The following is a 17,309-nucleotide window of genomic DNA, read 5'->3' as shown; positions in this document are numbered from 1 at the left end:
TTGGTGTTTATTTTGTTTATTTCAATCACAATATTTTAATCAAAATAAAGTGCTACATTGTAAATAATTGATTCAGGAGCTGTGGAAATTTTAGTTTGGGTAAAGATAATTTTAAAAATTTACTATTTTTTAAATATCTCTTTCTAATTTATATTGTCTTATTATACCTGGATATTCTTGTAAAATTTTTGGATGTAAGCAGGAAATCATTAGATAGTAGTTAGATATAAATGCAGTTTTTCATGTATTTGGATTGTGTAAAAAATAAAAATACTCATTAAAATATTTTATATCTAAATTTATAAGCTGTATGGAGAAATTTTTTTTAAAAAATTACATTTATTTATAATCTTCCTGATGAGGTAATTAGATCCAATATTGAATTTTAAGTGAAATAAATTTTCATATAATAATATTCTATATATTTTGAGATTTAAACTTGACAAGATATTCAGAGGTTACCATAACTGAGGCATCTGAAGATGATTATGAATATGAAGAGGTAATTTTTACACTTTTAAGTATTTATTCCATAAATTGATTGCAGTCATTCTCATGAACTATTTTATAATTTTCTGAAACATATAATCTTTTTCCCTTAAAAGACACTGATTTTCTGGTATAGTGATGCCATCTGCTTTACTCTTCTTTCCTCAGTCTATACCCAAAGGACTTAAAAACAGCATACTACAGGGACACAAGCCACATCAATATTTATAGGAGCACAATTCACAATAGCTAAACTGTGGAATCAACCTAATGCCCTCCATTAGGTGAATGGATTAAAAATGTGATATATATACCCAATGGAATATTATTCAGCATTAAAAAAGAATAAAATCATGGGATTTGCAGGTAGATGGGTGGAATTGTAGAATATAATGCTAAATTAAGTTAGCCAATCCTAAAAAACCAAATGCTGAATGTTTTCTCTGATTCAAGGATGCTGATTCATAATGTGGTGGTGGGGGACATGGGAGGATTAGATGAACTCTAGATAGGGAAAAGGGGAAAAGAGGAGGGAGGGGAAAGAGGGGGTATGGGGGTAGGAAAGATGGTGGAATGAGATGGACATCATTACCCTATCTATGTACATGTAAGAAGACATGAATGGTGTGACTCTACTTTGTACAACCAGAAATATGAAAAATTGTGCTCTGTATGTGTAATACGAATTGGAATGCATTCTGCTGTCATATATAACAAAATTTAAAAAAAGAAAAAAATTTAGTTGATGTCAAAAAAAGAAATTAGTTTTTAAACTGAAGCTACCTATTATAAGTTGGTTAAGAATAAGATGGGAAAATTTTAGTTAAACATTTAGTTTGGATAATATATCTGGCTCTTTTATGTTTTCTATTAATTATTCTTCAAATTCAGCTCCTTATCATTTGCCTTGTGGATCTGTGCTATAGACAGTCATCTCTGTCTAGAAAGCATTTCCCATCATCTATTCTGTTACTGGCAGGAATTCCCATATTCCCATTACCCAGCTGGAACTCAGGACTCATGCCGCCTTCCAGATTAACTGTACTTCTGTAAAATATATTTCCTGTCCCAAACCTTTCCTTTAATTAAGTGTTCCCATGAGACCTATCATTACTTCTGAGACTCAGAGAATAAAGTAACTTTTAGATGACAGAAGCTGTGAATGAAACTATGTGAAAGCAAGCCTGGCAATATGCTACCTGGAAAATCAATAGACAGGTCAAACAAAGGAGGCAGACCTTTGTCAAAATGGACATAATATGTACCATATGAAGTTACTGAATGGATTTAATAAAAAGGGCTGAAAATGGTTTTTAGCACATAAGAAGGATGTGATTAGTGTTAAGTATCCTTAAATAATTATTATCCATTGCATTCTTCTAAGAATTTAATATTCAGTGAAATTTTTAAAATAATAAACTAGAGATTTACTGTTTCTAGTTGTTATGAAAAATATTGGAGAAAACCTGGGATTGGAAGAGTTTTGTGGCATTAAGATAATCTAACATTTTTTTTTCAGAAGAACTGTTAGACTGTATTTTTCTTTATAGATAAAGGCAGTTGTCTGTAGGTAATATTGAATTTATTAGAAGTGACATTGAATGACCTTTTATAAGGAATAAAAGCTGCCTGTTATCTATTTTTCATACATCTTTAGGATGATATGATGTCTTTTATATATTTATTTCTTTGATGCTTTAGTTTGTGAAGAAGAATTATTTATGGAATGAAACACTGTAGTCTCTCCTTATCTGTGGTTTCAATTTCTGTAGTATTACTCATCATCAGTTGTGGTCCAAAAATATTAAATAGAAAATGCCAGAAATAAATAATTCATAAGTTTTAAATAACTTTTATTGTAGTATATTATTATAATTTTTATTATTAGTTTTTAAAATTGCTCACTGTGCCTAATTTATAAATTAAACTTTATTACATATGTGTATGTATGGAACAAATATAGCACATATAAGGTTTGGTACAATCTGTGGTTTTGGGTATCTGTAGAATGTCTTAGGACATATTCTCTATCAATAAGAGGGAGCTATTTTATGTCACTTTATATTTCTGCTCTCTTCCTATTTTCTTCCTTGTGATCTAGATACCAGATGACAATTTCAGTATTCCAGAAGGTGAAGAAGATCTGGCAAAAGCAATTCAGATAGTCCAAGAGCAGGCTACAGATACTCAAATTTTGGTGAGTATGAATATTGAATACTATTGTATCCTATAGTTTAGCATTAATACTTTTTATATGAAGTTTTAAAAATCATTTAAACTTTAAGTACTTTGTTATATGATGCCTATCTCCTATGTTTTCTTTTTCCATTTCATTTTGTCATTAATCCTTACTTAAAGTAAGCAGTCTTATTTATTCTCATTTGTATTGTCGTCCTCCACATCATGACCCCTCTTCCATGACTGCAACAAGAGATACTTTCCTTCATAACTCTGATTAATCTCATGGATATTAAACCAAAAAATTTCAACACTCATGTTCAGAATTTGGTATTATATGCATATTAATCCAGCTGGCTTTATAAACATTTGCATCTATTTTTCATGGAAATATTCAGCTTTTAGGGAATGCTTAATATGTTATAAGATCTTCTTGTAAGGTGTGCAAACTAATTTCATTAAGGAATATGATATAGGATGCTTTTTGATTTTAATAACAAAAACACATAAGACTGATGACATAGCTATAAAATTAAAAAAACATTTAAAATTTATAATAATTTAATGATGCTACCAAAAATATTTTAAGAGCTTTATATTTTCATACAAATATTAATTAATTAAAAATGATATTTTTGTTTAGTTGAAAATTTGACTTCTTCAGGGTAAGAAAATATGTGAGACGTTATACCATATTATGTCCTATTTCAAATTTTCCATATTTGATAGATTTGCTTAATCTAGAATTAACCTCCTTTCCTAATTATCTACTTAGTCAGATTGGGAAAATAAAAACTCATGAGGAAGATTTTATGAAGTCACAATTGATTTATACTGTTAAAAATGAGGGCTCCATCTCATAGTAAACTGCATTTTCTAATCTATCCTTTAGAAAAGTTCTTTCTAGGTAGCCACAAGTGAGGTCTTCTACTACACAGACTTTTTAGTCTGTTTAATTTCTCAATGCATTAATTAATAGTAATAGTTTTATTATTTATTTATTTATTATCTGTGGTTCTGGGGATTGAATCTAGAGGTGTTCTACCACAGAGTTACTTTCCCAGGCCATTTTTTTTTTTTTTTAATTTTGAGAGGGCCTTGAACTGGTGATCTTCCTCTCTCAGCCTCCCAAGTAGGAATTAGAGGTATGTGCTACTGCGTTATAGGAATAGTTTGAAGATAGAGCATTTTTGCATGAATTACAACTTTTGAATCAATCATCTTACTCTTTTTTTAAAAAAATATTTATTGTTTAGTTTTCGGCGGACACAGCATATTTATTTTATTTGTATGTGGTGCTGAGGATCGAACCCAGCGCCCCACGCATGCCAGGCAAGCATGTTACTGCTTGAGCCACATCCCCAGCCCCAATCATCTTACTCTTGCTTTGCATCATTTATATAAAGATGGATTCTTAAAAATATTTTATGTACCACTCATTTGTATTGGTATTTGGGAAAGTAGATATGTCTAGTACAGTGCTTTGAACATAGTTGGCACTAAATAGTTGAGTTAGTGAATGAGTAAATAAATCATGGAAAGAAAAAAATAGAAATCAAACTGTAAATTTGCTTCTTTGCATCTGTTATCATGCTCAAATGTGTTTGTAAATGCAAAGATAATCAGAAGAGGACAGTTGGGGAAGAAATATTGTAAATTGTAGTATCTTTCATATCTATTGAGCCTAATATCTATAATTCTTCTTCCATCTATTTTCAGAAGCTTTTAAAAATCATAACCTTGCAGGAATTAACTTCTATGGATTTATAGAATTTAGTTTTATTTCAACGTGGTTTTGAGTTCTTTGGTTCTTTAGAGAAACAGTGCTATGTGGAAAATTCACAGAAGTTTCCCTTATACTATTAAAATTAAATATGGATTCATTTTATCATAAATATATTTGTGATATTTTATAATTTATTTTTTATTTTAATCTCCAAAAAGTAGCTTTGACTTGTGGCTTGGGATTTCTGTTTTAAAGAATATTTATTTCTTACAAAATCATTTTTCTTTCATTATCGTATTACATTGGTCATAAACAAGATATATTTTCTTATATGTTAGAGGATGCAGTAGGAATGAGATATTTAAACATTTACATTAAAGATAACAAGTAAAATGTCATGGTACTATTAGAAAAGTTAAGTAGAAATACAGTAAATATTCTTATTAAGATATTAATAGACTTAAAAAGTTGATATTTAAATAAGTTGTTATAATTTTTTTAAAAATTGGTGTATAGACTACAAGTTAGAGAATTGATGGTGTGCTTTATTTTAGAAGCATATTTTTTAAAAAATTATTTTTAACTGACAAAAACATAAAAAATTATGTGTATTAGTGGAATAATATGGTGTTTTGGAATCTGTACGCATGTAATGTTTAAATCTGGGTAGTCATACCTATCTCCTCAACATTACTTATTTTTGGTAAAACCTTAAGTCTTTCTTCTAGCTTTTTGAAATGTACAGTATATTATTGTTACCTGTAGTCACTATGTTACACAGTACTACACTAGAACTTCTTCTTCCTGTCTAATTATAGTTTAGGTATCTACTGATCAGTTTTTCCCTAAATTGTGTATTTGAAACACTGCCTGTTTTTTTAGTAGGTACCATGGTCTGAATTCTGAATAAAATGTTTTAAAATTATATTTGAAGTGATTCCTGAAAAAAAATAATAGGAGATGTTATTAATTTAACATTTGGGTAGTTAAGTTATGCTACTTATTGTTTCTTAAAACTGAAGTCTTTTCCAAGTCTTAATATAAGATGGGAATATATACATATGTAAGCACACATGCACGCATACATTTCTTTCTCTAAGTATGTGCACATTCTTGAGATATATGCATGTAATTGTATGAAAAGAAAGTACTACTTCCATTTTAGCTGGGTTTCCCCATCTAAATTGTGAGCCTTTTATAAGTATGCTATCGTCATTTTTTGAATAATTCTTTAGCCTCTTTGGTTCTTGGTTGTTTTGTTAGTTTTTGAGGTTCAGTCTCAAAGGTCCTTTATATTGCTGCCATTTGATAATAATTTCCAAGTTTTATAAAATCAGAGTTTTAGTCTTTAAAGATAATAGTAGTAAGGTACTCAACTCATATAAATGTGAGATTTCCTGACAGGTTCTCTTTCCTCTTCCTCCTTTTCTCCTTTTTATTTCCTCTTCCTCCTCTTCTTGCACCTTCTTCTCTTCTAAGAATTTAGGTAGATATTAAGCATTTCTATAGAACATTCAAGTATTTTTGGAGAAGGCTAATTGATGACTAACCCAGGCCATATTGTTGGTTAGCATATTTTCCAGTAGTTTTCAAAGTATTTTAGGAAGTATGTTTGAGGTCCCCAGAACCCTCTCAGAGTTTTTATTTTATTCTCTATTTTCTAACCATCTGCCTGAGATTGGATTTTCTTCATATAGCTCAACTAAGACAACATACCACAACAGGTTAAATACTGAGAAAATGCTTTAATTTATAACAGTGCGACTTTTCTTAGTAATTGTTTTCTGTTTTGGAAAATGTAGTTATTTTTTATAAAAATATGTTAATCTATGTTAGCATGTAAATCTTTTATTATAAATTAAATAAATATTTTAAAATTTAATTTATGATAAGTCTTGATTGATATAATCTCATGTAAAAATAGTCTCTGGAGAATTTGGCAATTTTTAAGAGTATAAAAGTGTTCTGGAGATTATAAAATTTAATAAGTTTTAATGAATTATATCCTAAGATATTTTTAGTATCCTTGGTAAGAAATATATTGGCTAACAAGAAAAGTAGTCTAGGATTAGTAAATTTAGATTCATTTTATTTAGACCTTGATCTCATGTGAGATTAGTGCAATTATTTCAAATTTTGCATATCATAGTGTTAATGAATTAAATACACAAAATAATTTTCATTATTTATAGGCTCAGTTGCTAAGTCATAATAAAAAGAACTATTTGTCATTAGTAAGTTTCCATTCTCTTGAGGTACACATTTAATTTCAATTTAAATAACCAGGCTCCTTGTGCTCAAAGCCTTACCTATAGACTAGCCAAGCTGTTATATTTGGCTTAAAGTGAATTGAGGAATGAATGTGATGGAATTCCCAAATAAAATGAGTTTTATGTTTTAAGACCACTTGGATTTTTTACCCCCTTTGGCACTGGGGATTAGAACCCAGGGGTGTTTAGCCAAATCACAGCCCTTCTTATTTTTAATTTGAGACAGAGTGAGAATACCTGTATTTTAATATTATTTTCTTTTTTCACTGGTCAACATCAGTTTCAGAGGAAACCACTGACTTTAGAAATAGTTCAAAGTAAGATAATTTTGGTATGTGTGAGGTCAGTACTTCTGTGTAATTCTACCTGTCTTCATCTCTCATATTCTTCTCCTCATCTTCATCCCTCACTTAGTCTCTTGGACCTGTGTTTTGTCTTCTCTCAGGTGAGCTACTGCATGCAACTGTGCTTCCTTCTCTCCTGCTTAAATGATGTTTCCAAATGCAGATTTGAATTTATCTCTTAAAACTTAAATCCTCACTGTCACCACCCTTCTACCTGCCTTTGACTTTTTGATATGCTTGCTGTCTTTCCAACTATATCTTTTGTCCTTCTGCTGTTAAGATCTTGAGTACAAATGAATTGAACTGTCACACCTTGTCTTTGCTGCAGTTCTTTTTCTTGCCTTGAATTTCCATGTCTCTTTCTTTGCCAGTTGAACTTCCTTGTTTTCTATAAAGTCAACCTGAGTCGCCTTAAAAGCCCTCATTTACCTATCCAAGATAATTGAAGTACTTTTCTCCTTTATATATTGATTTATCTAGCAAATCACTATATCAATAGTGACATAACATAGAAAACTCTACTTAAAAAATGTCAACTTTAGAACTGTCATTGTGAAATGAAGGTACTTGGCCAGAGCCACTTTTATTTATCTTCAGATTTCTGAGTCCATAAGAGTAGAATACTTTTAGTAATTCAGCAATCTGTAAAGTGATGCACATTTTTGCTAGTTTGTGTTCATTGCTTTTTTGTGTGCTTATTCTGGGGAGTTTTATTAACATTATAATTTAGTTACAAAGTCATAATGAGAGTTGTAAATAATGTATAATTGAGATAAAAGTGCTACTTAAATTATGTAAATATGCATATTGGTTGTGTGTATGATGTCTGTGTAAATTTATGAACAGGCCTTTGTAATCTAATCTTATCATAAATAGAAGAGTTCTATATTGTAATGCTTAGTTTTTACTCAAGCAGTCTTTCAATTCCTGAGACAGGACTGTGTCTTGTTGAATTCCTCACAACTTTCACAGTGTTTAGCACATGGGGAATGTTCACAAAATCTATGTTGAGTAAATATTTTGTGTAAAAATTCCACAGACATTTATTATCACATTATAGCTTGGAGTGTGTGTGTATATTGTGTAAATACAGAAGGACTGTGGGTTAAGGTATAGGTATATCAGGATTAGAGGTGTTAAATAAGAACCATACTTGAGTCTCATTAAAAGCCCTCATTTATGTATCCAAGATAATCGAAGTACTTTTCTCCTTTATATATTTATTTAACTAGCAAATATATTTATATTGCTAGTTAAATCAATATATAATTATCTTGGATAAGTAAATGAGGGTTTTTAAGGAGACTCAACTATGGTTCTTACTTAACACCTCTAATCCTGATATACATTTATATGTATAAGTAAGAACCACAGCAGGTAAGGTGGTTGTATTTCTGTTCCATGTGAGTGTTTCAGGGTATGTGTTTCAGATATGTTCAGGAAGAGATAGAAACTACCCATTACTTGATTTGTTTTATTTATACAGTGGCTTATGTGATATACTTGATTTATCTGATTTTGTATGTCACTTATTGAAATATCTCCATTTTTCTAGGCTAGCTATCAAAAGATGTTCTGTCAATATGGTAAATGGAAAAAAGAGCCATCAGATGTCTCTAGCAACGACTCAGCTGTCTCATGTACTGTAAAAGAGCCATAGACAGTGTGTAAACAAATGGACATAGTTGTGTTCTCTTAAACTTTATTCATGAGAACAGTTAGCTGACTCCTGATAGAAGTACTTACTTTCATTATAGAATATAGCTTCTTCAGTCACACATTTCTTCCATAGTTTTTCTAAAAATAAATATACCAAAATTGTTATATATTAAAAATAATAAAATTAAGAGAATCAAAAGGTCCCTACATTATTATCCACCCGCTCCTCCTTTTAAGTGTATTATGTGCTATTGGAAGGGAAAGCTCACCTCCTTAGTGAAAGAATCCAATCACACTCTTGCCTCAGGGTCTTTGCTCTACCTGATACACATCTGAAACACAAGTCATTCTTTTTTGTCTAGATTTGTGCTAATATAGCACTGTATCCAGTGCTGACCATAATTCTGATGGCATTTGCAAAACAGACATGTTTGTATTTTTTTAAAAATCAGCTATATGCCGTTCATGCCTGTGTTGGATCTTAAACAAAGTGAAGCACGTTCTAAATGCTTGTTAGGAGATATACGGTAGACTTTTCACTAAGAAACATATCTTAATTGAATCACCACATCATAATGACATATTTGAAATCAAAGATCTAAAAGTGAAGTTCAAGGTATTCTCAAGTAAAAAAAAAATCCATTCAGCCTAATATGTTTGGTAGAAAAGTTAGGCAGGTTTATTGGCTATACAATATAGCAAGGATGAAAACTTCAGTTTAAAAATTCATAATTTGTCTACCCTGGCTTTTCTTCTATCTGATGAAATTTCAGGAACTTTCACTGAATGAAAGTCACAAATGCCTGAGAAGCCAGTGAAGTTACTGATTGGCTTGGAAATATTTATGTGTGTCTTAGGATAAGAAGACACATTTACAGGGCAGCTATTATGAAGACAAACAACAAGTGTTGGTGAGGATGTGGGGAAATAGATACACTGATATACTGCTGGTGGGACTGCAAATTGGTACAGCCAATATGGAAAGCAGTATGGAGATTTCTTGGAAAATTGGGAATGGAATCACCATTTGACCCAGCTATCCCTCTCCTCAGTCTGTATCCAAAGGACTTAAAAACAGCATACTAAAGGGACACAGCCACATCAATGTGGGGTAGGGAGAGGGAGCATGGAGATATAGACGAACTCTAGGTAGGGCAGCAGGGTTGGAGGGGAAGAGAGGGGGCATGGGGTTAGAAATGATGGTGGAATGTGATGGACATTATTATTCAAAGTACATGTGTGAAGACACAGATTGGTGTGAATATACTTTGTGTACAACCAGAGATATGAAAAATTGTGCTCTATATGTGTAATAAGAATTGTAATGCATTCCACTGTCACATATAAATAAAAAAATATTTAAAAAAGAAGAGAAAAAGAAGACACATTTACAATGATGTTGCTGTACTGTCACCAGTATCATTTCTGCCAAATTTGTGGTCTTTCTATGAATGAATGAAGAAGGGATTTCTGAGTATCCACAATAACATATGACAGCATAGGAGGTGGGAAAATTTCATAGTGAGTGTTCATCTCAGTGATATCAAACATAGATGAAATATATCAAATCATATAAGAACTTCAGAAAAGAGCAGTGCCACATAGAAAATGAATGTGAACATATTCTCTGAGAGCTATACTTTAAAACAACAGTCTTCATCATGGGCAAGACTTCAAAATAGACTTAATGATTATGAAAATCTTCTAGATCCTATGGACTACATATGTGCAGTTGCCCATAATCTATCTTTGTAATGTGTATTTTCATGTTGAATTTTTTCTTCTTTTTTTTCATTCCACTATTTTAAGTTAACATCATTATTATATTTTTAGTATTCACTGTCCTTTATATTTCATCTTCATATGATTTATAGTATTGGACGTCAAAATTTTGTGAAGATTTTTAGATAACTAATTCATTTTACACAGTTATTTTTTTGGAAGTTTGGCTTTGCAAAAGTGCATTAAAACATTATTGACTTTGTATATAAGCATTGCAAGTTTGTAAAAACCTTGAAACTTCCTAAATAAATGAATTGATGTCCTTTTTTATACATGTGTATTTGTGAAAAATGTTTCTTGAGATTGTAGCTTTTGGGTGACTACATATGTGTTTGTGTGATCCATCCTGGTTTTTGATTGATTTCATCAAAGATTGAGATTGTTCATGATGGTACTTCATATGATTACAGTTATAAAACTGTGTGCACATAACTACTAACTATAGTGGTATATATTTATATCTTTTGCTTTTAAAAAATATGATCTTAGTTGTTGATGGACCTTTATTTTATTTATTTGTTCATATGTGGTGCTGAGAATCAAACGCAGTACCTCACACATGCCATGCAAGTGCTCTGCCACTGAGCCACAACCCCAGCCTATCTTTTGTTTTTAACCTATTATGAATAAGTTTGTCTGTTTACATCAGTTATACCTGTACAACTGTACTTAGTATACCTGAATGTTTATGCTAATAAAAATGTTTGTTATTGTTGCCTATATTATTGTGTAAAGTGGCCTTTGATGTGTTCTGTCATGATATTGTTTCTTAAATCATTTAAAAAAGTAATAAATATCTTTTTAAAGAGTTAAAACATTTTTAGAATTATATTTTTGGGATTTTGGTCCTTCAGGATCTTATACCTTAGGAATTTTGATCATTCTGGATTTCAGCACTTGAGTTTTTTTTTTTTTTTTTGAGATTATGACTCAAACCTCATATTTCAGTGCAGTCTTCCTCCACCAAATAGGGCGTTACCAAATGATGCATGGTAACTCCCTATTTCCATGCATGTTCTTGCCTTAAGCTTGCCTCTCCCTATCTTTAAGCCTCTGCTTTCTACCCCTACCCTTGCCCCCAGCACTTGGTACTCTCTGCCATGTTGTATATGTTTTATTTAGTCATCCATATTCTGTCTTCATTCATATGACTGTCACATATGAGGGCAGACACTTGTTTGTTTTCATCAGTACTTTAACCCTAGGGATTAAAATAGTCCCTGGCATCTAATATTTAAGAAAAATTGTTAAAAAATGAATGAATGAATGAATGAATGAATGAAAACCTATGTGTACCACTAATCAGAGCATTTATGTTTACAGAATTAATAATTTTACATTTTTATTTCAGGAGCAGAAAACAATTCTTCCTTCAAGGCATGCAGTTCCTGAAGTAATAGAAGACTTTCTCTGCAATTTTCTGATCAAAATGGGAATGACCAGAACTCTTGATTGCTTTCAATCTGAATGGTAAACAATTTTGTGGGTAAATAGTTCTCTAGAAATGGTAATAGCATTTACTGTGTGCATGTTCAACTGCCTTAAAAGACTGTGAAGTGATGCAATTTACACAGATAGAAACCTTTCCTATCTTCACCTTTGAAACTACAACACGCACTCATATAAACATGTAAGTGCACAGATACACAATCATGTATAGTTGCCAAGAAATTTTATTAAACATCTTTCTAAAATATTCAAATTTAATTATCTTTAAAAATATTAAGAAAATTGAATATCTCCTGGAGTTATATAACAAAAATATTTTTATGAAATATTTTCCTACTGTTTTTGTGTAATTACTAATGGTGTTGTCTCCTACACTAACATTCTGTTAACAGTACTACATTGCTTGCTTTATGAATTGTTAAACAACTGCCTTTCCCATCTTATGTACCTGATTCTTTTTGAATGTATAGTCTTTCCTTTAGAAGTAAGGGGCATTGTATTTTCAAATACTATCTAAAAATAAGATTTTTCTGTTATAATTGAAAATTTAAGTAACTTACTGATTATGAAAATCAGCAGGCATGCGGTTTTATTCCTTTGCTAATAACAATAAGGTCACCAGGCATATTTTTGAATTCCTGGCATTCTTTAAAATAATAATATTAAATGACTGGATTTGAAATATTTTTGATTTTTAATAATCATTGTATGTTGTAGAAAGAGAGAAATAAAATATGCATATATAAGATATATACAGATTAATCTATACTGTTTTGGATTAAATCCTGATTTTTAAATGTTGAGGTAATTTGCAATTTTTACTAATCTGGTTGTGATATAATTCTAATTTTATGTTTTTTTCACATCTCATATACTGAGAACATGCATATAAGAATAATTGGTTTCATTGTTTAATCATATTGAATGTGAATAAATTTAATGAGAACCAATTTTTATTAATACAGTCTAAGAAAAAAATTGAGTTTGGTGGTAGAAAAATAATACTGCTTATTTTAAAACTGCAAGTTGTGTGAATGATTTAAAAAATGTTCTGAAGAAATAATTATAGATATATTAGAAAATACATTTTTATAAATGTATGTCAGTGATTAATTTGCAAGTGATTAATTAAATGAGAAATTAATATGATTCAATTACTTTTTTGTCTTCTAAGAATGTGTGTTAGGAAGCATGGTACTTAACTTGTTAGGCCAGTGTGAAGTGTGAAATGATTCCCTTAGAGAAATATCCATCCAAATAGACTTTTAGTAATTAGATAATTGTTATCATCCTTTAAAACTGATCACTCTGAATTGATGAGATGACATTTTAGGAAACTATGTGATTATTGGGATGCAGTGTGATGTTGCATTTAGAAGGTAACAATTATGTACTGTGTCTTTTTATAATATAGGTTTAGTAATATTATAGCTAAGATAATTTTAACCTTATCTCTAGCTGCTAGTTTAAATCCCTAGCTGCTGTATCTGCAATGTATTGGATAATTATTTCACATGAAACATTTTCATTTTGATCAGAAACCTTTTCCTGTACTATGGGATATTTATGTATTATTTTCATCATTTTTCTTACTGTAAAAACCACTAGTATATATCTTTGCTTTGAATTCACTTGATCTTGCAAAAGGAAACCAAACAATGTTTTCCTGTTGTTAATTTGTGAAAAGCAAAGGAAAACAAAAAACTGGGCAGTAAACTTTGACTTATGTCTTTCAATTCTCAAGTAGTAAATCCTTTAAGTACTGAGTCAGAAAACTAAGCCCCTTTGGCCAAATCTGGCCTGCCCTCCTGATTTCGTAAATAAAATTTTATTGGAATATAGCCATGATCCATCTTTTAGGTATTTGTCTGTGACTGTTTTCATGCAACAAAAGAAAAGGTAACTAGTCACAACAGGGACTATATAGCCTGCAAAGCAGTTTTTGCGATTTCTAAAATATTAAATTTCTGGCCCTTTTCAAAAAGAGTTTTCAATCCCTGCCTTTTATAATATATATGTGAATGTATTAGGAATTTGCTCTATGAATCACCAAAACATTTTCATTCTGGGGTTAGTCAATGCTATTTTTATGTCTATTTTAGGAATACTATATGGAGAATGGTAATTTACCTTGGAGGAGGGCAAAATCAAAGAGCGGCATATGTCAGCCACCTCCCTTCCTAACTGGACTATTCTCCTGGCTGTTAATGTGTTCAGTATTCATTCACTCTTAATGTACATTCTTGGCTCTTCTTTGCCTTTCCCTTTTATTAGCACACTTTCTCTGACTCTTTCTCTCTTTCCAGCCAATGCTTTGAAAACAGAGTTTTTAATTTAGTCTTTCTTTATTTTTTGATTAATATTTTCATCCTTGGTTCTTTCTAATTTGGCCTCTTTTCCTACCATTTCAGTGAAGGTAGGGTGTTAGTAAAAATTCTATCAAAGGTAATAGGATGATTATTTATAACATTTAATTACTAATTTAATTTACTTATTATAGAAGAGACTGTAAATTAAGAATACTTTTTTTTAGTTTATAAAGATATATGTTGCAGCTTTCAGCCAATAAAAATTGGCATAATATATAATTATCCAATTGTGGGCAGTATAGTTACAATTTTCTAGGGATAGTGAGGTAACAAAGGCAGAGCCTAGAATTAAAACTTATGTTGAAAAAGCCCTTACATTCCCAGTATTATAGGAAGTATATGTGGTGTTTTGTACAGATTACTGACTCAGTAAATACTACACAACTACTTGTTCCTTCATCATTTAAATCTATCAATGTTTCTTCAGTTGATGAGTTGGCTTTTGGTTATGTGTCACTTAAGAACTAAACACAGGAATGTTCTGACTCTTCTGTCATGTTAACTTGTAATTGTATTGTAATATGCTAAATTTGAGCCCTGTAAATATATTTTCATATATTTATGTACTATGATATCAAGAAGGTAGCCTTGTAGGTGAATGTTAAGTTTAAAATCTAGAGTAAAAATACTAGAGCATTCATTACATGTGAAGGGTTTAAAATACTAAAAGATAAAGCCTTAGGATTATCACTTAAAAATTTACTTTGTGTCATTTTATTGATATAGTGTATTCTTATGCATATTTCACATTTCTCCCAACAATTATATGTAGCAGATAGCTACTAACATATCATCAATTTTATGGATGAGGAAATGGTAGACTCATTCATCACTAGGACATCTGCCTTAGTAAATGTCAGCAAGTGGCAGAGTCAACTCAAGCTAGATGCATCTTAGAGACTATTCTTCTAACCACAATGCTAGATTGTAGAATTGTGCAAGGGAGTCTTGAAAAAAATGAGAAAGATGCTTTCCAGCTTGACAAGAGACAAAAAATTTAAGAGATGTCTTGATTTTAGAGTTCAGATTTGTGCCTATTTTCCATGTTGGCCTGAAGAATCATAGTACTTGCATTGAACTTTTCAAATGTACTATATATGTTTCCTGTGAAGGGCCATCTCTCATGGAGTTGGCAATTCCAATATACTTAGTTTTAGCAGTAATTAAGAGATTTTTGCCTTTGTTGGTAAAATACTTTCCTAACTCTGAAAACAAGAGAAAAAAATTCTCATTTGATGCTTCTGTTTAAATGACCTTTTCCCTATTTTTTATAACCTATGTTGTATCATAGGTTATATATCCCGTCTAGTCTGACACTGTTTATATCTTTGCTGGTATTTTATCATGCTGTCTGTCTTTTGTGGTGGTGATCTAAAACTCTTTGTTATGTACACAAATATTACAAAAACTCTCTAATTTCTCATGAAAATGCATACCTATTCTCCATTTACATATAATTTCAAGTAGTTTATAGACTTATGGTAAATACAAAGCAGATTAATGTAATTTTATTGGCAGTTTTGTTGGGAATAAATTTTGTTTTCTAATAGTTATATAACAATATTTTTCTAAATGAACATTTTTTCAGTCTTATTCTAATGATGAGAGAATAAGGAAGAAATAAAAGGGCCAGGGTATTTCTTTTTTTATTTTTATTTTTTCTAATTAGTTATACATGACAGCAGAATGCATTTCAAGTCATTGTACACAAATGGAGCAGCACCTTTCATTTCTCTGGTTGTACACGATATAGAGTAATACCACTCCTGCATGTCCATCTCATTCCATCATCTTTCCTATCCCCATGCCTCATTCCCTCCCCTTACTCCCCTCTGCTCAATCCAAAGTTCCTCTATTCTTCCCATGTACCCCCCGTGCCCCGCTGACCCCCCATAATGGATCAGCATCCACATTTCAGAGAAAACTTTTGGCCTTTGTTTTTTTGGGATTGCCTTATTTTGCTTAGCATGATATTCTCCAGCTCCATCCATTTTCTTGCAAATGCCATAATTTTATTCTCTTTTAATGTTGAGTAATATTCCATTGTGTATATATATACCACAGTTTCTTTATCAATTCATCTACTGAAGGGTGTCTAGGTTGGTTCCACAGTTTAGCTATTGTGAATTGAGCTGCTATAAACATCGATGTGGCTGCATATGTAGTATGCCAAGGTTATTTCTTAAAAATAAAACTGCAGACGGTCATCATTATACAAAATACATGTATGAAGATGTGAATTAGGTGTCAACATACTTTATATACAAACAGATATGATAAATAGTGGTATAAAGGTGTATTAAGAATTGTATGCCAAAAACATAAGAGATCTCATATATAATGGCATAATTTGGCGTGAACATACTTTATATACAGTTACAAAAAATTGTGCTATGAATGGATAAATATGAATGTAATGCACTGCACTATTGTCATGTATGTAAGAAATTAAAAAATTGAATTGTAAAAAATAAAATAAAACTGTACATACATGCAAAACCAAAACAAAGCTAAAAATCTTAGGAGAATGTAGGATTTTTTTAGAATTGTATTTCTGGAGTTTGAGATTAAATTTTCCAACTACTTATAGTGACTTTGAAGTCTTAATTCTTCTTCTTTCATGCATGGAAGAAATTTTGTATGATGAATGACTTCTGAATGCCCTATGATAAATGTCATATTTTTGATTTTTGCTTCTCTTACCACATTTATTTTATTTACATGATATTTAATTTAGAGGACAACTGTTAAATAGCTTTTTGTCCTCACAGATATAATTTCATTAGTGAATTTTTTATTTCTGCACTACATAAAAGCAAGATGCTAAAAACCAATTTTATGGTTAGAAAAACTTTGTGGTCTAGTACTTCAGTCAACCTCTATGTCTTCTCTTTTGAGATAAGTATAAATCACATTTCAAAAACAGATAAAATATTGAATTTATGATTAAATGGTTACCTATTTTTTTAATAAATTGTGGTAAATAATACCATATATTGATATAACTATTTTAACCTTCAGTGTATTGTATAGGAGTCTTTTT

At 30.7% G+C, this 17,309-nt stretch overlaps 1 protein-coding gene across 10 annotated transcripts in view; it reads left to right on the top strand.

The window, feature by feature from the left end:
• Spag16 (sperm associated antigen 16) overlaps nucleotides 1-17,309 on the top strand; it is a 719,050-nt gene that overhangs the window by 25,921 nt on the left and 675,820 nt on the right. For all 10 annotated transcript variants that reach the window (XR_009228509.1, XR_009228510.1, XM_058585177.1 and 7 more), the window contains exons 2-4: nucleotides 456-502; nucleotides 2,591-2,686; nucleotides 11,800-11,918. Coding sequence is in view for 8 of the 10 variants with exons in the window: in XM_058585177.1 (XP_058441160.1) it covers nucleotides 456-502; nucleotides 2,591-2,686; nucleotides 11,800-11,918 (262 nt within the window). In the remaining 2 variants the exon portion in view is untranslated. The remainder of the gene's footprint in view (nucleotides 1-455; nucleotides 503-2,590; nucleotides 2,687-11,799; nucleotides 11,919-17,309) is intronic.

Source organism: Marmota monax, unplaced genomic scaffold (genome assembly GCF_021218885.2).
Source record: "Marmota monax isolate L192 unplaced genomic scaffold, Marmota_monax_Labrador192_F-V1.1 WCK01_AAM20220418_F8-fsc00136, whole genome shotgun sequence".
Classification (NCBI taxonomy): Eukaryota; Metazoa; Chordata; class Mammalia; order Rodentia; family Sciuridae; genus Marmota; species Marmota monax.
This window is presented reverse-complemented; position numbering and strand designations above follow the sequence as displayed.